The 22,187-nt window shown below is 36.5% G+C and overlaps 1 protein-coding gene across 3 annotated transcripts in view; it reads right to left on the reverse strand.

Moving 5' to 3' along the window:
- The window catches only part of UTRN (utrophin), a 563,065-nt gene that overhangs the window by 226,767 nt on the left and 314,111 nt on the right, over positions 1-22,187 (reverse strand). For all 3 annotated transcript variants that reach the window (XM_077776104.1, XM_077776105.1, XM_077776103.1), the window contains 2 exons: positions 21,544-21,698; positions 8,961-9,150 (listed from right to left, as the gene is read on the reverse strand). In XM_077776104.1, coding sequence (XP_077632230.1) covers positions 8,961-9,150; positions 21,544-21,698 — 345 coding nt within the window. The remainder of the gene's footprint in view (positions 1-8,960; positions 9,151-21,543; positions 21,699-22,187) is intronic.

Below are 22,187 nucleotides of genomic sequence, written 5' to 3' on the forward strand. Positions count from 1 at the left end.
AAAAAGCTGATTTCACCATACTGCAATTAATAAACATTTTATGAAAATTGGCATTAAGGAAGAAAATAGGACTTACAAAATTCCCTTCCAGCTTTTAATATTTAAATATAAAGATTTAACGATAAAATTTCCTCAAATAACCAGATAACAATGAAAACAAATTTTGTTTTTTAATCACCTATATTCAGTTCTGTTTTTGCTGTGCTCTATTAATATTTTAAAGGAGCTAAGCAATCAAAACCAAATCTGGAAGAATTAGCATCCAGCATGAGGTGATTTTAGGTCATCAGGGCAATTTCATTGCTGCTAATTATATCTCCAAATAAACAACACTTCTGTTTCAGTTTCTTGCCCAAATTTTATGGGCTGTATCATAAGGAAGAAATATTTTCAAAGACAAAAACACAAGTCAATGCGTAAATAGGTGAAGAGGAGGAAAAGCATATTTTAACTCTGACAGCCATGAATTCCAAGTGCCTCCTTCTATGACACCCCCCTTCAAAACATAGAGGAAGACACACAAAATGAGAATATTCAACACAAATTCCCAAATGTGTAACACATGAACTATTTTCTGACACTCAGAAGAAGTATGAAAATAAGCAAAGACAAGGTATCACAGAGGAAATTTTGGTAAAAGACCAAATTTCCATATAATATGAAAAAAGAGAGATCCTAAAAAAAAAAAACTTTAAAAAAAAGGTAAGAATATTAGCTGATACTGGATTTCAAAATGCCAATATGAATTTAAGAGTCACATCTCCTTTAGATTACACAACACTTCTTTTTCTCATTCACTTAGGTCTGTAAATGTATTTACAAGAGACCTCTACATTTTAATGAAGAAACACTGAAAACTTAACAGCATTTCCTTTCTAAGAAACTAAATTTAGAGAACGTAGGAGGTATAGGGAGAGACAGTCATTATAACATTGACAATTTAAGGGGGAAAGAATTTAAAGTGTCGTAAAGCAAATAAATACCAAACTTGTTTAAACCTTGAAGGAGTACACACAGACTACTGATAATTATAATACAAGTATGCATTTTCATTTTCTATAAGTAGATAGCTACCTATGTCAATATTTGCAATAGCAACTGTTAATAAATATTTAGCTCGGCAACTAAAACTTTTATTTATACCATCTAAGTTAATACAACTCAGTAACTAAAATCAATTTTCAAAACACAGCCAAGCAAATAAATAATATCTGTTACTATCTGGTTTTTGCATGGCACTTTGGCCACTTCCTATTCTGATCTTTCAGTTGCTTAGCCAAAATCTCATATATCACTGCCTTATATTGACACCTGCTGGAAAGTACTGGAATTGCATATTTCTCATTTCATGATCTCGGCAGTTGTCAATTTTGCATCTGAGGAAAGAAATGTGGAAGATAACATTTCAACTGCAAATAATACAAGGTTTAATTTTCTAAAATTAAAGAGTAGCATTCATTCTAAACATTTAAATTTTAATGTTTCCTTGAGGGAATTATATGTCTCAAGAAATCTGTCCAAAGAGTACTTCTCATGGGAATAACTTACCCAACGACTTCAGTAGTTGAACTTGTGCATATTTGGGGTATAATCATGAAACTAAGTAAAGTTCTCTAATATCTGAACTTCTACTGTTTCCTGCCTCTGACTAAATAGTTGGGTCACATGACCTGAGAAAAGTATCTGATTTTGTGAAAGTGTGCGTACAAATGGATCTGAAAAATTGCCCAGCTAATACAAAAAGAATTTATATATTCACAATTATAGATAAAGAGGTAAAATAACATGCATTAGTGAATGAGTTTTTATTCTGTCATCAAAACTGAAATACAAAACTGTCCCTGAAATACATAAAGTGTTTATACCAGAATAAAGTCATGATCTAAAGGCAACCAAAACACAACACATTGAAATAATTAGGGGTTTTTATAACTAAAATAATTATTAACTTTTATTAAGTGTTAATTAACTTCTTAATGCAAATGAACATATTTTTAAGTATTTCTGTAAAGAATGTCACACTACTCATCTGTCCCCTATAACTTTAAAACAAAAAAAAGTTTCTAGACAGAAATGCATTTAATTGGCCAAGCTGTAAAAAGATAGAAATATATGATAAAGTTAATACAATACTACTCCCTCCCCTCACAATGCACTGCTATATAATATGCAGTTTGTCTTATTTTGTAACGTCAGAAAAGTAATATTGTCTTAGAGATGGTTGTTCCAGTTCCAAACGAGTTTGGGCAGCTAACAGGGCAACAAGATATTCTTGAGAAGGGTACGCAGAGCATGATATGAAGGAAGAATGCGGTATAAATTGCTTTAACATTCCTGGTAGAATTCCTTCCTTGTGATCAAACTGCTCGAGTTTTTGACAAAAGTAATGAGGCACTGTGAACCTGGTATAAATCAAACAAAATGATGATAAAAAATACAAGAGCTAACTTTTTTTTTTTTTAAAATACAGGAGCTCATTCAATGGTTTATGGTTAGGATGACGTAGTATTTGAAATCTATAACTGTCAAACAAGTTGCCTCCTGAAAGTGTACTTAATCCACCTGTTCAAATAAAATTAAGTTCTTCAAGTTTAACTATGGCATATGAAGATTCAAGAATATAGGGGACATTTTATGCTGAGATTCAGTCTAGGAGTTTCTAAAATGTGCTTAATTTTTTTTAATGGAAAAAAAACCAATTAGCTCTAAAGGGGTAAACAGTTTTTAAGTAATCTCCTGAAAGATTATTTTAAACTGTTCTTTTACATTTACTAAAATTCACACAAAATTAATATAGCATGCAATATTAAGACCCTACAAAGTATCACAGAGATAACAGGTCTTAAATGACTATAGTTTTGCTATATTTTCACCAGTTTATCAGCCCTTTTCAGAAGATAGGTTCTTGTCAAATGCAAAATAAAATATGCATGAAACAATACTTGTTTTAGATTCCTAAACAAAATTTAATGAAGCAATTCACTTTAATAGCACTTACAATCCGTCACTAAGAAAAGGAATCTTTCCTTGCTAAGAACCCTGAAAGGTTAGTTTTTAGAGCCTGAGAAACAGAATTGTCAGACACCCGAGATCCTCATTTTCAAGCACTCAGTTACCTTACAGAGCTTCTGATACCGAGGAGAAGAAACTGCCATCCTTTGTAAACGATGTAACAAAACCACAACTTTCTGCAGAGATGTTCTCACCACAGCCATCATTTTAAGTTTACCACACTTCTGGAGACACCTCAGAATTTGCATTATAAATGAAGAGCAATGATCATTTCCTCCCGGTCACTGGACAATGATTTGCCAGTTCTCTGAGCATGCTCGTTTCCAGGAATGCATTTGAAAGATTACAGGGGTTTAGATGCTAAGCAAAAGGAGGCTGGTATTCCTTCAACTTCTTCTCAATTTCAAAAACACATACACACGCCACAAAGAAAGCCCCCCAGCAGATGCTCACAGCCTGTACTTGCTCAGCTCGGCATGGCCAGACAATGAGCAAGTTGTTGAGCCAAACGCTGCCTGCTGTTGGAGAGGAGTGCGCTCTGGCTCTGTAGCCAAAAAGGATATTAAGTGAAACATTAAAGCTGCAGATACATAGCAGACATCTCCTGGGAACAGAGATTCAACACATCACCACGGTGCATGCCTTGAAGCGAGTTTATATTAAGAGATCGAGTGGCATTCATTCACTCACTCTGAGGAGAGATGCGTTCACTCCGACTAAATGCAGCTCTGGCTGTGCTCTGTGGGATGACTGAATAGACATTGTGATAAATCTTGCGAAGAGCAGAAGCCTACCTGACTCTAACGATAGCAGCCCATACATTAAGTGCTAATAAATCACCTCCAGACAGGTCTCAGAACAAGATCAGCTAAAACAAAATGAAACAAAAAATACCTGCAGGGGGTATGTGGCTTTACCTACAGCATCCTAAAAGCAGTGTCATCCATGGGCTCTCTGACGCCTGCCTAGGAGAAAAGCCACTAGAAACTGAATTTCTAATGTTAGGTTAAGGACTTCTCTAATTAAACAGTAAAGTTAATAATTTTTTTTTAAAAGTCTGTAACTGACTACTAGCATTCTAAATTACCACATTTCTCCTTAGACAGCATCTTTGTGATCTCATTTTATTTGCCATAAAGCAGTTTTAATTTTATGAGTAAGAAATATAAAACATGATTGTATGATATAAAAATGCAGGATAGAATTTGGGGGTTTTATATGTCTCTGTATATGGGAGATGTGTTTTCTACTGCAGCTTGGATACTATTACAAATATCAATTGGGGTAAAGTACTCTTAGGAAATGAGCAAAATCACCCAGAATGATTAAATGGCTGGGTCAAGGGGCACAGCCAGAAATAGAAGCCAGACGTTTCTCATTATCAGTGTCCTGCTCAAACTAATAACCCAGGTAAGGCTGCTATTTCTCTACTGTTGTCATGATTCTTTAAAGGAAATACAGTATAGAAATTTTTGTTTCTCTTCTTTTACTTCATCTGCTTTCTCAGTCCTTCATGTTCTAGCATGATTGGAAGTCCTATAGTGGGTCTTATAGAGTTGTGTTTATCAAGCAGTTTTTTGTGTATTTTTCTGCTTCTGCTTGTATATTTTTTCCCCTGCAGGTCTATACTGAGAACCTATACTGCCTCCCTCTGGATAGGCTAACAACGTCAAAGTATCTATACGTAGCCGAAATCGGCAGAGGCAGTCAATTAATGATGTAATTCAAAATATTAAGTTATCAGGCAAATATATAGACCTAGAAAGAAGATTTGTGATTATTTAAGGGGTAGAGAGTTAGAGAGTTGCTAACGGGGGATTGATAGCTAAGTGATATGTGGTTTCTTTTTGAGATGATGAAAATGTTCTATTTGATTGTGGTGATGGTTGCACACCTTCTACACTTAAAAACAACTGAACTGCACACTTTAAATAGACGGGTTGTGTGGAATGTAGAATTATAAGTCAATAAAGCTGCTCTACATACAAAGTTGTAATTCCTGTCCCTGAACCAGCGATAAAGTTTGCACAACAGAGGAATACCACTACCTCCCCAACACAATGCTGGCTACGGAGCTGGGTACCAAGGACGATCAGCAACAATCTAAATTATCAAAGTTTGTACCTATGGAACGAGAGAATGAAAATTAGGCTGAAAGAGAACACAGGAGACGAAAATATAATAATCCCCAAATACACCTTGTGTGAGAGCAAAAACAGCCACCTATGTATTCTAAGAACACTCCAGAAAGGCAGCAGGACAGCAGAATTTTCTCCAGGAATTGGTTTCTGCCGAAATGTAAAGCTTGTATTTTGAAATATAATTAAAATGGTAATAATATCCTAGAATGTAGACATGAAAATTCAGAATAAATGCATTTGAACGAATAAACGGATAGGGAAGCCAATAGTAGGCTCTCATTCCAAAGGGGAAAAAGGTTTCTGCACTTTAGCCAAATTCCCTCACCTAAACACAAATCACAGCGACGACTGCATACTGGGGACTCTCCTCCTGGATGTTACCCCTAAACGTTATTTCAATACAGTCCAAATGAAATGGATCATTCCTTTGCATTCCACACCAGCTTGCACCCCTGTTTTGACTTGCTCTTACCTTCTGTTCCCAATCTCAGGTCTAATCCCACCTGGCAATCTCCTCCTTTGTCTACCTACCCATACTATCAAGTCATTAGGTCTATTCCCCCTGGGACTGCCTCATTTCTGGCCATAATCCCCTCTCACCAGACGGCTGCAAGACTATCTTCACAGACCTCATGTGCTACTTCAATCTTGCCCAGTTCAAATCCATTCCTCACAATGCCATCAGCTAGATTCCTATAAAACACAAATCCCACCGCATCACCCTCTTGCTCAACACTCTTCAGTGACTTCCCCCTGTTGCCACCAGGTCAAAATATAAAATACTTAGCAAGTCAAAGAAGACCCTCTATGATCTGGACCACTCAGAAACTCAGAGCTTCTCTCTCTGAAAGACTGGGTTTTCTCTTGCCAACTCGGCTGAGGAGTAAAGCCTTACTGTCTTGCAGCCAGGCAATGAAACATAAATCCATAAATCCAAGTGGTCATCCATCCTTAACAGAAATGGCATGTATCAGAGCATACTCCCAGAAATTCATCTTCATCCTCCATTGTGCTTCTAAACTATCGTTTATCAAAATTTATCCCCAAAATGACCTTAAAATGAATACAGAAAAAACTTCATCATCTTCTGAAACACTCCTGTATCTCTGCATCCTGCTATCATGAGACACGAAGCAAGTATAAACAGCGACTGTCACGTAAGCAGTTCTACATACACCCTTTGTGCACAGGGCACACATGTGCCAAGGTCCTTATTTCATCTTTTTTCACACACCCATAAATTGCCCACTCCCACCACCACGTCACCGGAAAATTTATTTTATAATTTCAGGCACTTTTGTTTGTACGTTCATTTTCCTCAACAAACATCTCTCCCAAACAAGTTTGCATTTTTATTTTCTATTCACTCCCACAAGAGGAGGAGTCACTGGTACAAAAATCAAAGGATAATTTAAGTTCTCTCGTCTCAGGAATACTAAGCCAAAGGCACTAAGTCTCCACACGCATCTACTTATAAGATGCCACAAATAAAGCCCCAGCATTTTCTTTAATAAAATGGAAAGAATGTTTTAAAATGAAGACCATTTTGGGGCACCTGGATGGCTCAGTCAGCTAAGCATCTGACTCAAACTCAGGTCATGATCTCAGAGTTCAATGAATTCAGGCCCTGTATCAGGCTCTGTGCTGAGAGCTTGAGGCCTGGGGCCTGCTTCACATTCTGCGTCTCCCTCAGCCCCTTCCCTACTAATGCATTCTCTCTCTCTGTCGCTCTCAAAAATAAATAAATGAACATAAAAATATTTTTAAAAAAATAAAATAAAATGAAGATCATTTTCAAAAGGAGCAAGGCAATGAAAAATCATGCAAGTTACTATTGTGGGAAATACCCTAACCAAAACCAAATACATGTATTTATCTTTAGATAAGCCAAGAGACTGTAATAGGCTCTTAATAAATGCCCCTCTTTAATATTCCTTAGGAGTCACAACATTTAATTTCAGCAACATTAAATTATTTTCGAGAGGCATTTACTAAACACGCAATAATGTGCTTGAGTATTACAGTCAGCAGGCTTTCTTTCTTGGTGCTGGTGGCCAGAAGACAAGCAATCTTGGGCTTAGTTATTTTTATTTAGAAAGATTTTAAGCATCTTCATTTACATTTATTTCCTCAGTTTTGAGTATTCATTAAACACTGAGAAGAATTTTGGCTATGGTAAGAATATATCCCAAGATAAGAGATGCCAAAAGGCATTATCAACCTCTAAAAGAGGTCTGTGTTTTGCTGACTTTCCTCATCAAGTTTCACATCAAGCCTGCCTTTGCTCATTGTCTACAAAGTGTTGCTGCCTCAAATGCACATTCCGAGTATCTTCGGAGTTTAACATCATCACATAAAGTAAGCATCCGTGAGCATTTCTAGGTCAGGCTTCCAGTTGTTTAAAAAATAATATATTCTAGCATCTGCCTACAGTTAGAGTCCTCTCAAACCCCCTTAAAAAGAGATGATAGCTAAATATTTTATCAAATAACAAGCATAGTGTTTTCTTTCATAGTGATTCTAGATGGTGAGACAGAAGAACATATTTAACCTCAATACTTGTCTGGTCAGCCTCATTACCAAGTCACGAGTGTAGTATGCAACGATTAAAACACCCTAACAGTCTTTACACGTGGGAGCAAGTTACAAAGAAGTCTAGTCCTAAAAGTTGCTTTTAAAAAATGTCTTATAACATCTTAGTGAAAATAATTTCAAACATAGAGAAAATCTGTAAGAATAAGAACAATCCCCAGAAAGCTACTGTTCCCTGTAACCAGATTCATATATTTGTAAACATTCTGATGTTTCAAGGGGAAAGAATTCTAACAACTCAAAAAGGTCATCATCTCATACTGGTGAAGTTAGGGTCCACAGGAAGCGGTCAGTATTTACCTAGAATGTGCACGCAGGGCACTAGGTAGACAACAAGATGGAGTAACATAATGTCTGCCCTTGAAGAGCCATGTGATCAGCTGGGCCAAGAGGGACATGCCTCAGATGACACGGAGTCATGAGTTCACAAGCATATCAGAAATAATAACTGTCAAAATGATGTGAGGATGACAAGACATAAAGAAATAAGCAGATGTGAAATTGCGGCAGACAACGAGGCTTCTCCATTAAAAGAGGTTTTTAAACCAAGCCCTAAATGAGAAGGCCTGTGATTGGCAAGAGTAGGTCATTCTATACAAAGATGGTCAATTCAAGGGCACTGAAGCAGTTGTACTTGGGGGCAGAGAAAAAATACGGATATGCTACATGAGATTTCTCATTAATTTTTGCAAAGGAAAGAATTTGTGTTTGTTTCATGTTTCATAAAGGAGAAAAATTTGAACCTCGGACTCCATATACAATCATAATATCGAGCTAAAAACATAAAAGTAATACCTCCAAGCCTAATGTTCTTAGTTGTAAATTAAGCCACAGAGACTTTGCAGCTTTTACATTAAGTACTTTATAATAAATGGAGAAAAGAAACAACCTCGTATTAAAAGGAAATACCCTTATAATTTAGGATTCAATAAGGCTAAGTGTAATAGGCCTTAAAATGACAAAAACAGAACAGCTATGAGCCTGTTAGTCTAAATAAACAATTATTACTTCCATAAAACAAAGGTTTTTCCACTATTATTAAGTGAAAGTATTTATAGATCTCATTTCCAGAAACCAATTATACGCAGGGAGCATGGATCTCATAACAGAATTAGGTAACAACCTCACCTTTTAATGGTAATAAATTTGCATGTAGCTGGATCAAAAGAGCGCAGTAAAAATAAAAACCCCAGGTGCAGTTTCCCACGCACTTGCCTGCATCTGCTGTCCGAGCTCCCTGGCCAACACCGTGTCCTGAAGTGCATTCTCCCGCTGAGAGGCATCCGCAAGCACGTTCACTGTGGTTTCTGCTTCTTGTATCCACTTTAGGAAGTTCTCCAGATCCCTACGAGAGGCCTGCACTGTCCTCAGCTCAGCTTCCAAGGCGCTCTGTCTGTCAGCAATGCTGCAAGTAACAACACGACACGCACGTCTCCATTACTTCTGGCATGACAGTCCAGACTGTGCACCCCCCGAAAAGCACAGTAACAGCCTCCAGGGAACCTTTTCTATTTAAGTGCCTAATGTAACTGGGACATTTATTTATCTGTGCATCTGGAATAATTCTAAATGGAAGGAGTAATGTGAATAGTGAGAAGAGGGAGAGAGACATATAAATATTAAGAAAATAACATCCATATCATAAAATAATCATGACTCCATTTTATAACTCCTAATTGTATATTAAGTTATTCCCTGATATTTTATTTCAATACCTTAGTATATCACCTAACACTCAAAGGAAGTATCAATAAATATTCATGCAGCAAGTGACTAAATGAATTCTAGGAAGCAGTAAAATCTGAAGAAATATGATAAAATGAAAATAATTTTAAGAGCTTACTTTAAATATTTTAAAACAACTCAGATAAATACAAATTCGTTCTTTAAGCTGATTTAATAATGTTATATTTGGAAAACACTGGAAAATCAAGCTTCTATAAACCCTTCAGTATTAAGTCAAAATTAATACATAGAACTATCATGGAGTTGCATGACTTAAGAGATATACATTCCTGGGGCAACTGGATGGCTCAGTTGGTTAAGCATCTGACTCGGTTCCAACTCAGGTCATGGTGTCATGATTCATGGGAGTTAGCCCTGCATCGGGCTGTGCACTGTGTGGAGCCTACTCGGGTTTCTCTTTCTCTCTCTCTCCCTCCCTCACTTGTGATCGCCCATACACACACTCTCTCTCTCTTTCAAAATAAATAAAATAAATTTAAAACTTGAAAAGACATACATTCCTGTAAATTCAACCTTTAAAACTTTCTATATCTCAAAGCTCCATAATAAGAAAAAAAAAATACTAACAATTATCCCCTTAGTGTTTAAACCCAAGGGAACTGAAGACCTATATCTACACTTGCTCTCAAAGTTTCATATAGCATCATTATTTATGACAGTCAAAAAGTAGAATCAACCCAAATGTCCATCAATAGAGAAATGGATAGATAAAATGTAGTATACATGAAATATTACTCAAGGATAAAAAAGAGTGAAGTCCTGATACATGCTATAACATGTATCAACCTTGAAAGCATGCAAGAGAAAGAAGCCAGACATAAGAGGCTATATATTGTGTGAATCCATTCATATTTATATGAAATGTCCACAAGAGGTAAATCCATACAGAATAAAGAGAGATTAGTTGTTGTCTAGGACTAGAGAAGAAAGCAGTGAGGACTGAATGCTAATGGGTATTGCATTTCTTTTTGGGGTGATAAAATGTTCTGAAATTAAGAGTATTGTTATAGTTGCACAACATGATGAATACACTAAAAAGCACTTACTGTACACTTAAAAAGGGTTAATTTCATGGTATATGAACTATATAACAATAAAGAAATCAGCATTTGTAACATAACCTCATTTATATTTGTATATATTTTCTACCCCATCCACTACTCTATCCATACATCATGTATCCATCCATCTGTCCTATATACAGGACTGTCTGTGTATTTAGATAAAAAGGATAAATGTTTGGAATGTTAATATTAAAATAATTATTTCTAGGTGCTGGGATTTAAGGTGGTTCCTTGCCTGTTTGTACTTTTTTGTATTCTTTGAATTTATAATGAACATCAATCTTCACACATCAATAAACAAATTCTTAAATGAATGGGTAAAGATTTAAACAGAGATCATCATAGAAGAAGCACATACTCATCATCAGTACCCATCAGAGAAATGTAAATTCAAACCACAATGAGACATTAGAATGGCTTTAAGAAAATGACTATACCAAGTGTTGGTGAACATGTATAATAACTGCCAAACTCGTACATTGCAAATGGGAGTGTAAAATGGTACCGTCATTGAAAAACAGTTTGGCAGGTTTTTTTTTTTTAAATAAAGTTAACCACGTACTCAAGAACAATCCAGCAATCCTACTCTTAAGTATTTACTCAAAAGAAATGGAAACATATATCCACACAAAATCCATATGTAAATCTTTGGGGCAGCTTTATTCATAATGGCCCCAAACAGGTAATCACCCAAATATCATCAAGTGGTAAGTAGATAAGCTGTGATGTATACACACAATGGAATACGACTCAACAATAAACGACTGATAGATGCAAAAACATGGAGGGAATCTCAAATGCTTTCTGCTACATGGAAAAGCCAGGCATGAAAGCTTTACATTTCCATTCATCAGCCACTCTAGAAAGTCATCAATGTCATCTGAGCATTTACCTACTAAAGAATTTCCAACAGTGTTTGGCTGCCCACAGAATAAACCCAAATTGCTTTTCCTAAAACTCAGTGCCCTCCATAATCTGTCACTAATTCCCTTTTCTAACTTATTCCCTAGTTCTTTCCAAACTCTGTTCAGAATCAACATGGTATGGGGGCACCTGGGTGGCTCAGTCAGATAAGCATCCGACTTCGGCTCAGGTCATGATCTCATGGTTCGTGGGTTCGAGCCCTGTGTCAGGCTCTGTGCTGACAGCTAGCTCAGATCCTGGAGCCTGCTTCTGATTCTGTGTCTCCCTTTCCCTCTGACCCTCCCCTGCTCATGCTGTCTCTCTCAAAAAAATAAATAAAACATTTAAAAAATTTAAAAAAAAAAATCAACATGGTATGCTCCTTTCTCTCCAGGATATTCTTAATACCGTGTCCACCCAAAAACTTCATATCCACATAAAAACATCCTTCTACCACCGCCACTTATCAAAATCCTACCAATTCTTTCAGGGTTAAGGACCACCTTCTTCAGAGCATCCCAACCCAATTAGATTTCCGTGCTTTGAGTTCATAAAAAGTCACTACTCCTCTTTATAGAGAAAGTAATCACATGGGGACACCTGGGTGGTTCAGTCCATTGAGTGTCGGCCTCTTAATTTCAACTCAGGTCATGATCCCAGGATCATGGGATTGAGCCCCATGGGCTCTGTGCTGAGTGTGAAGCCTGTTTAAGATATTCTCTCTCTCTCGCTCTCACTCTCTTGCTCTGTTTCTTCCTCCCACATCCATCTCTCTCCTCTACTGTGCAGCTCTCTCTCAAAAAAAAAACCATGTATCCTGGAAAAGCCTTTGGATTGTGATCTTGTAACACACTTAAATTTTACTTTGACTATTACATAGATTTGTTTTCTGTCCTTCCATTCTGTAGACTCACCATGGGCAGAAGGAATCTTATGTATCTCCATATTTCTTAGAGTCCTTATTACAGTATTATAATAAGTATTTACAGAATAAAGACAATGAAGATTATAAATCAAGAAAAAAAGATATAAGAAGCAGAGAACAGGAAAGCCAAGAGAGGGAGAAGCAAACAGGCCTTTGTGCTAATGGTGAAAAGAGATCTCAGAAGAGACAGTGGATGAATTGGGTCAGATGAGGGCTATGTTGTTTTCTTTTAACTTGACAAAACTAACAAAGGATACATTGTGACAAAACAAGGAAATAACCCAAAAGAGAAAAGAAAAACACATGCACAAACAAACCTACATTAGATCCACAAAATAGGGATTCCAAATGAAGAGAAAAGCACAGAAAATCCTCAGGATTATGGCCCAAAAAGTATGTCTACAGAAGAAATGTCTTTAAGAAAAAATAAGTGATAGACTGCTTAGTGTGGTTGACTTTGTGGGAAATTATATTGTCAGGCCATTGAAAAAAGTGGGAAGAGGGGTGTGCCTGGGTGGCTCAGTCGGTTAAGCGTCCATCTTTAGCTCAGGTCATGATCTCATGGTTCGTGAATTCAAACCCCACGTCAGGCTCTGTGCTGACAGCTCAGAGCCTGGAGCCAGCTTCAGATTCTGTGTCTCCCTCTCACTCTGCCCCTCCCCAGCTCACATGCTCTTTCTCACTCTCTCTCAAAAATAAACAAACATTAAAAATTTTTTTAAAAAATAGAAAAATGTGGGAAGAATTAGTAATAGATACAAAGAAATCTAAGCACATAAAAGCAAGACAATTATTAATTTCAGATAAAAAAACAGTGAGAAAGCAAAATTATAGTAAACTTCAGTGCTTGCCTGTTAATGGTATTTAGACATACATAACAATGTCAACACTGAATATCTTTTTCTCTAAACTTCAGCATTGAGGGGCACTTGGGTGGCCTAATCTGTTAAGCAAATCACTCTTGGTTTTGGCTAAGGTCATGATCTCATGGTTCATGAGTTCAAGCCCCGGGTTGGACTCTGCACTGACAGTGCAGGGCCTGCTTGAGATTCTCTCTCCCTCTGCCCCTCCCCAACTTGGGCATTTACTCTTTCTCTCTCAAAATAAATAAACACTAAAAAATTTTAAAAATATATGAATAAAAAAAATTCAGCAATGAGATGATACAGACACTGTGGAAAACAGTATGGTAATACCTCGGCAAATTAAAAATAGAATTAACATATGGTCTATCAATTCTGCTTTTGTAGACACACCCAAAAGAATTGAAAGCAGTGTCCTGGAAAGCTATTTGCTTCCCCCACGTTCATAGCAGCATTATTCACAATAGGTAAAATGTAGAAGCAACCCAAATGTCCATCAACCAATGTATGGATTAGTAAAATGTGATGTATACATACAACAGAATATTATTCAGCCCTAAAAAGGAAAGAAATTCTTACATATGCTACAACACAGATAAACCTTGAACATATTGTATACTAAGTGAAATAAGCTAGTCACAAAAACACAGGTACTGTATGATTCTGCTTACATGGGGTATTTAGATTAGTCAAATTCATACAGAAAAAGAGTAGAATGGTGGTGGCCAGGAATGGGGGAAAGAAAGAACGGGAGTTACTGTTTAATGAGCACAGAGTTTTCACTCTGCAAGATGAAAAGAGTTATGGGCATGGTCGGTGGTAATAGCTGCACAACAGCATGAGTATTTAATACCACTGAACTATGTATTTAAAAATGGTTAACATGGTACATTTTATGTTATGTGTATTTTACCACAATAAAAATAAAGTGGAAAAAATGTCAGTGATGAGGAAGGGAAGAGAACAGTGGCATGAGAAAGCTATGCCCTATATATTTACCAGAATAGGATGTCAATAGCCAATGCCTAATATTGATGGATTGGAAGATAACAGTATACTCACTTTATTTAGAATACAGAAATGTAAAAATGACACAAGGAGAAGCCAAAAGGAGAGAAAGTAGTTGCGCCTAAGGAGGGGGTCATGGTGAACAGTGAGAGAACCATTATATTTTGTAATAAACCTTTAAGTACTTTTAATTTTTAAATCATATGTATGTATTTCCTTACTTTTTAAATTTTAGAAGTTATCCACTAGAATCTGGGTGGTTGGTAGTATTGGTGGTGTTTACTCTTTCACTAACCCTGCCCATATTTTCAATTTTTAAAGTATCAACAGAGAAAAATATTATGAATAACCAAATAAAGGTTGTGCCATTAAGGTACCATAAATCAAAAAATAAAATAAAATAAAGAAGTACACATATGCAATTAATTGGCCATGAATAGGCAACTCTTAACACTCATATCAAATTAATGACTATAAAATTTGGTGAAGTCAAATGTTTTAATTTTACAGAGTCATTTTCATTTATTTTTAAGAATATTCATATGTATACATTAGCTATTTGCCACATAATATGTAACATATCCATATGTATGTAAACTTTAATGCCATTAGTGCACTGCTCTCAGAAAATCACCTAATTCTAACCTCTGACATTCACTACCTACATGGCTTCAGATAAATCACTTCAACTCTCCAATTTTTTTTCCTTTAAAATAATTTGCCTGGACTAGATGAGGCAAGGACCTATTTCAGAGTCTCCAGGGATCCTTTTATTTTATTTTTTAAATGTTTACTTATTTCGAAAGAGAGGGAGAGAGAGTGCATGTGTGCACATGCGTCAGGGAGGAACAGAGAGAGGGAGAGAAAGAATCCCAAGCAGGCTCCATACTTATCACAGAGCCCAATGTGCGGCTCCATCCTACAATCCTGAGATCATGACCTGAGCTGAAATCAAGAGTTAAACATTTAGCCCTGAACTGACAGAGTCACCCAGGGGCCCCACCAGAGGTCCTTTTAAAACTACATAACCCAACACAGAGATTATAAAAGAGATCCTCCATTCTTGTCCCATCCCTAGCTCACGTCCAGCTTCATCAAGAATCACTGCATGTACATGAAATGTAACTGATGGTGATACAACCAGCAAAAAGGTTGGAAAGAACTCATGTGCAAGTTCTTAAGAGCACATTGGCACTCAACTCGCACTGGTCTACGATTCTCCAGCAGTTCAGGTTTGCTACATCTCAGGAAAAGATCAGAAGAGCCAGAAGAGGTTCTGAGAAGTGTAATGGGAGAATACAGGGGCAGAGGCACTATTATAGGAATAAAAAAAAATAAAAAAATAAAAAACAGGATTTCACTTTTAGGAACTGTGGCTACTAGACAAAGGCAGAGAAGATCTTTTTAAAAATAGTTTTTAACGTATAAATCATAAAGAATAAAGGATAGGCTGAAATCCTAAAAGATAACAATATTTGAAGAAGGGTAACTTTAGCAGAAACAATAATTTTTACTTCAAACAGAAGTAAGATGCTACAGAATTCTTTGGGACAAATAATGGTACAGACTGAACATATAAATAGCTTCTCGTAAAAGATTTGAGGAATCCAAGGGTAACAGATTTATAATAGTTTATATTCAAGGGAACTGGGATTTTGAAAAGGTAAACTCAACTTTTTGAAGAGATTTATGCTATAAAACAGTTGATATTCTACAAAATAACTTCTATTTATTTTGCAGCCTAACAAAACATGGCCACCCATATAACTGACTTTTCAAATGTTATTTTAAAGATGTTAAACAATGCTTGATAAATTAAGCTACAAAATATATTAATCAAGTGTGCATCTGGTTATAACTGGTCAAAAGAGTGAATACAACTAAATATGTCTCTCTTTTTTCACTTTAATGGGAAAGAATACCTTAAGAAACCCATAGATTATGTGTTGCTAAATTCTGCTATCTATAAAAGGTGACCTTTACAGTTACATGAGATTAAAATATATTTATCTCTTCTGAGAGGAAAACAGTGGCATCAGTAGTTTGAGTGGCATGTAGAAAACTTACAATGAAACAATTCTTTAAGCTTTTCAATGGATATTTTCATAAGGTAATTTTGTTCTTTGGTAAATAAAATAACATTTCACTAAAAAATGTATTAAAGCACACTTTGGGAAATGTAGTTGATTTAATGAAGAATTAGTCTCTACAGACATACCCCACAATCTATTGTCTTTTGGTGACCAGTCTTTGTTACATAGAGATTGGGTCATCATCAAGCACTGAAATATTCACTCCATGGGATTTAAGGAGACTATTGTAAGCTGCTAATGCCATACCAGTTGGGAAGCTCAAGAAAGGAGCCCCCAGTAGCCCTACCCCCACTCAATGATGCCTGCCATTGACCTTGTACAACCCAAAGGAGCTGCTCTCCTTGGGGCTGCCACAGCCAGCAAGTAAGTAGCTAAGACCACAGAACTATTTCCGTGACAGAATTTATATCACCACATCCTGTTAACTTTTCGCTAAATCACTACCAAATATCCAGTCTTCATTACCTAACCAATATTGGACTTAACTCCAATACTACTCTGCACCTTCCCTGATCTGCCCCTAAACACTTCTTCCGTTATGTCCAGAAATCTATTCTGTATCAGCAGACCACAGATCAACCCCTTCAACTTATCTTAAATGAAACTGGTTTCCTTAGGAACATCAATTCCTCTGGAAAACTTATAATGAGGTTTTTTATTTCTCCTCATAGATCCTATATGCTCCAGGGTGAATAATTGGAATAAGGGTCCTCTTCCCTGCTTTCCACTGCCACTTCCAGCAAAGTACTGTTTCTCCAATCTTCCAGGCAAAATCCTACTCTTTCAAAACACAAGGCATTTATACATTATGTTCATATACTGACCTCCAGGCCCATGGTCACTGCATACTGGTTAAAAGGGTTGCTCCTACCTCAATAGGTTAAGTAGTGTCTGAAATTCAATTCAAGATCTGCCTGCCAAGCCACAGGCTCTAGTGGGGGACCGCACCACCCAGCGAAAGAGACATCTTACAGATGATTATGGACTAAGAGCAATCTCCGTCTCCACTATTTTACAAACACCTTCCCCTCCCCTGCTCCCTATGTGCCACCTGTATTCTTTCTACTTGCCCCTGAGTAGATGAGCATGGCTAAAGAACACTATAACAGGGCTAGCTTCCCTTTATGTTTGTTACTATAAACCACAAATAGGCAGTCATCTCTGCGCAGCAATACTAAAGTTCCCACAGGAAGCTCTCTGCTCCACCTAACCCAGATTCTGACATTACCTGTGATACTCTCCAAATCTCTTTCAGTCTCACCTCCAACCTCTCTGACAGCATATTCATGGATCATAAAGAGAGGAGACCCATTGCAGAGAATCTTTCATCTTCCCACCACATCATGATTAATGATGTATAAGATATTCCATATAGCACAAAAGTATAAAGTATATTTACAATTATTTCAATTAGATGACTATGTGTGTGTATGGGTATGCATGTATGCAAGTATATGTGTATATATACATACGCATGCACATACAATACACATATACATATACATAGGCACTCTGGGGCTAAACAACATTTGAGACCCCAATCAGGCATCCATAGTTCAAAAGTTACTATGGGCACATTTCAATTATCACTATATCTCAATTTAGACTAAAAAAATTTTTGTTAATTGCCATTAAGACAGATAAGAGGAAACAATTTCACAGGTGAAAGGAGCAGTGATCAATATATGTCAGTTAGTTAAAAATGTTAGAAACAGGCCTGTTGTTTGCAGAATCCAACATATTGGGAGCCAGTTGTGTTTCAGAATTAAGAATTTTCTGTACAATAAAAAATTATTATGAAAGTATCTGTATGACATATTACCCCCAAGAAGGGTCTGAGGCAGCAAACACATTAATATTTCTGCAGCTAGGAACAAGGCTATTTATACTAAGCAGGATAAATAAAGACTATAATAAACAGCCTCATGTCAATTCAAAGCTTTCTGTTATCAGAGCATATTGGATTTTCGCATCGTAGATAAGGGAATGAGGCCTTATAACTGTGAATGGCGAAACTACTTAGGCCAATTGCAATTCATACAAAACATTTCCTTTGAAAGCTGATATTAAACCTCACACATTATGCCACAAAGACAGTATTCCATGAGCAACTATAATAACCCCTCACCTCCCTCTCCGAATTTGGCTGACAATGACACATATACATAGTATGGCTGGGAGATAAGAGGAGAGCCCTTGGATAAACCCTCTCAGCCACCATTGCAGAGGGCACAATGGCCACATACTGGAGAGAGTTACATTATTCATCAGCAGAGGCCCCTGTATCGTTAATCAGATCTGGTTTCTAAACTCAGCGCAGATAAGAAACAGTAAGTGGAATCACAGACAGATCCGAGAGGCGGGTACACAGAGCAGTCACCAGCAATAGCTGACATTCTGATAACAAGGAAGAAAAACAAAATTATTCTTAAAGAAGGTAAGAGTCTGTCTGCACAGTCAAAAAGGTTCGGATACCAGACTCAGTTCTGCTTTTAAAAGCTGTGTGATCTCGGGTGTTCCTTAACTTCCCTTTGCTTCAGTCTAGTCATCAACACGGCGTTGATAAAAACGCAGCATATCTCCTACGGTTTGTGGATTAAATAAAATAATGCATGTGAAGAGATTAGCACAGATCCTGACAATGGGAAGACACCCAATAAAATTTATACACTAAAAATAAAGCAGAAAATCTCACAAAGTATAGCAGCTGGAAAAAATTTACTACCAATTCTTCAGAACTCCGGGCATGAAGAGCATTATCATAACTTAGTATAGAAAAATATCTTGGCTATGTCATGTGACTTTGAGCATGTCATTTAATGTCTCATAGCCTGAGAGCATTAGACCACACCTTCTCAGTGGAGGTGATAAGTGGTTCTTTGGTGAGGCAGAGTTAGGGAGGGGAGTGGAAAAATGTAGCCTTTTTATGTATAAAACACAACTATAAAGTACAGAAACACAGTATACCCATGGTATTAAAATTTCATGGGAGTGGGGAATCTAACAAGGCCTTCTTGGGGTTGATAATATAAAAACATTGAGAAGCACTGGCTTAAATGAACTATAAGATTGTGTATAGCCCTTAAAGTTCCTTAATTCTATCTGTCACAGTAATAACACCATAGATTTTTTTTTAATGTTTATTATAAGTTTACATATGTTGTTTAAGGCAAGGAAAGATTTGTATATTCTAGAAATGTGTCCCATTAAAACACTTAAAAATTGTTAATATCACTGTGTTTAAATGGGAAAATCCTAGAAAAATACAGAAACCCCAGCTGTCACTCAGGGAAGGATCCTGTGAACTATAGTTTTTTTGTATTTTCCCTGCTTTATAGATAGTAATATACCTAAATCACTTCTAAATATTAATGTTGATGTATTTCCCTCCGAAAGCAGTAATAAAAAACAATAAGGACAATGACTTGTAACTACCATAAAATTGGAACACTGTGCTTGTCTTAGCTTTGATAAATGAAAGATCACCTTGGAATATAATTCATTTTTAATTGCCTCTTCCATCTACTCTAACTACTGCTGTAGGCTGTCTTAAAATATTTACAAAGTAAAAGCAAAAAAAAAAAAAAAAAGAATTGGAGGTGCTAAATAAAGTAGGCTTCATATTCCTAAGTGATCAGTGTTTCTGGTATCATTTACAACCCAAAACAAACTCATAATTCTTACATACGGATTTTTGGAAAAACACAGATAAAGTGTGCTTAAGGACTATCTTAGTGTTAAAGCTGGATTTTTAAAGTGAGATATAACTGACATATCATGCTGCATTACCTTTAGGAAAGAGCCCTAAGGTATAAAACATAATGATTTGATGTAAGTATATTTTGCAAAATGATTAACACAGTAAATTTAGTTAACGTCTATCACCACACAGAGTTACACATTTTTCTTCTTGTGCTGAGAACTTTTAAGATCTACTTGGTAACATTCAAATACCCAATACAGTATGGTTAACTATGGACACCGTGCTATGCATTAGGTCCCCAGGACTTACTTATCCTATAGCTGTTTTTAAGTCACCCTCTTCCCTGCCTTAGTTTTGGGATCCTTACTACATCCAAGTAACCTGTTACAGCAAAAGACCACAGATGTACTAAAATGCTAGAAAGAGCAGCATTGTAGCTGTCTTCTGCTTTAACTACTTTGAAGTTTTGTATCTGTTTTCCCAGTCTTATTTCCTCCAGAATCCTAGGTATATGTAGCAACATATATATTCACACCCATATAGTGCCTCATAATTCTTTGAGTTTCCTAAAAATCTACATTAGAGACTCTAAAAATGGCATTCTAAAAATGTGTAAACCACCTCCATGTCAAACTGTTACTAAATGCTTGGCCATACTTTATTACCAGTAACATGTATCATGAGGTGTTCTAATAATATCCATTTTACTCACTGCAAAATAAATGTGTTTTGATACAAATTAGCTTTCAGGCAGTTGGTTGAATCTCAATATATAAAGATGTGTATGAAACCATAATTTTATTAGACACAGGCATTCCCAGGACTATGCAGGGAGTGAACACTTTTTCCTGATGATCAATATAAACATGCTATCTTAAAAAGATGCTAACCACTGCTTCAAGTTCCTCAGACCCTAGGTGTTCATGTGACAGAAAAATCTCTTATAAATACATATGCTATTTTAGATCATTCCAAATATACTAGCTTGACAGAGTAATGGAAAGAAAATAAATTAGTTGAAGCCCTAAATATACACAGCATGTTTCAGAAGTCTGGTGTTGGATCCGTGTGTTCTCAACCTCGACTGAGGACAACCTGGCCAAACAGCACACTATTTTAATTACAATTAGGGATAGTATTACCCTGATGCAACTGTAAATACCTAACTGGTCCTTACCACCACAGTACTACTATACAGGATGTATTTCAGGTAATGCTGGCAGGCCTAGGAAAATCAGAACACATAAAATGACCCATGGCAAGGTTTAGACTCAATCAAAGAGAACCCCATTGTAGAAATTCAAGTAGATAATATATAAACATACCTTCTGTACTAAGCGTGATGCTAGTAACAGCACAGTACAAAAAAAATTTATAGGTAATAAGAATAAGATACTTCTAGTAGTCCCATATTTGGCATGTTTCCATGAGAAAGTCAAAGCAACCAAATTCTCACCCTTACATGCATTTACCTGCCAGGCCCTAAGTGTTACCTTTGTTTGAGGTTGAGCCATGATGTTTTTAAGTACTCGGTGGTTTCTTTCACATTTCTGGTGTCATCACTACCATATTCCTCCAGCAGCTTCTGCAGGACATTATCGAACGCCATGATGATACCATCTCCAGGACCCAGTTCTTGAAGCAATATCTAAGGTGTAATTGTAGGTGTAATGATTAGGTGTGGTCACTCAGTAACTAGTACTACCCCAACACTCGCCCTCCCAGTAGGTTGTGACATGTTTTAGAAACAAATATCAAAAGAAACAAGCAAATTATGGGACAAAATCTTGAACATAAGCTTAAATAAAAGTCATTCTGGAAGTGAAAAGGCAAATGTCTTAGAAATGATCAAGTACATAGCAGACGATATTAATAAACTATCTTTTCTTCTTTGAGATATTTTACATCCTCAAACCATTTACCTTTTACATTTGTTCTGCTTTATATCAGATCCTTATAGCAACGTGCATCATACAGGAATAAACGTACTACTGAGTTCCTCTACATACTGGCAGAAAGAAAAACGGCCAACAACATGGAAGTCCTCCGTGCCCCTGGCTCCCTGTGTGTGTTGACAAAGTTAACTGCTTGGGTGGATCAAGGAGCCAAGCAAGGTTTACTGAGAGTTGTTTAAATA

Source organism: Crocuta crocuta, unplaced genomic scaffold, assembly GCF_008692635.1.
Source record: "Crocuta crocuta isolate KB4526 unplaced genomic scaffold, BGI_CrCroc_1.0 scaffold25, whole genome shotgun sequence".
In the NCBI taxonomy this organism is placed as follows: domain Eukaryota; kingdom Metazoa; phylum Chordata; class Mammalia; order Carnivora; family Hyaenidae; genus Crocuta; species Crocuta crocuta.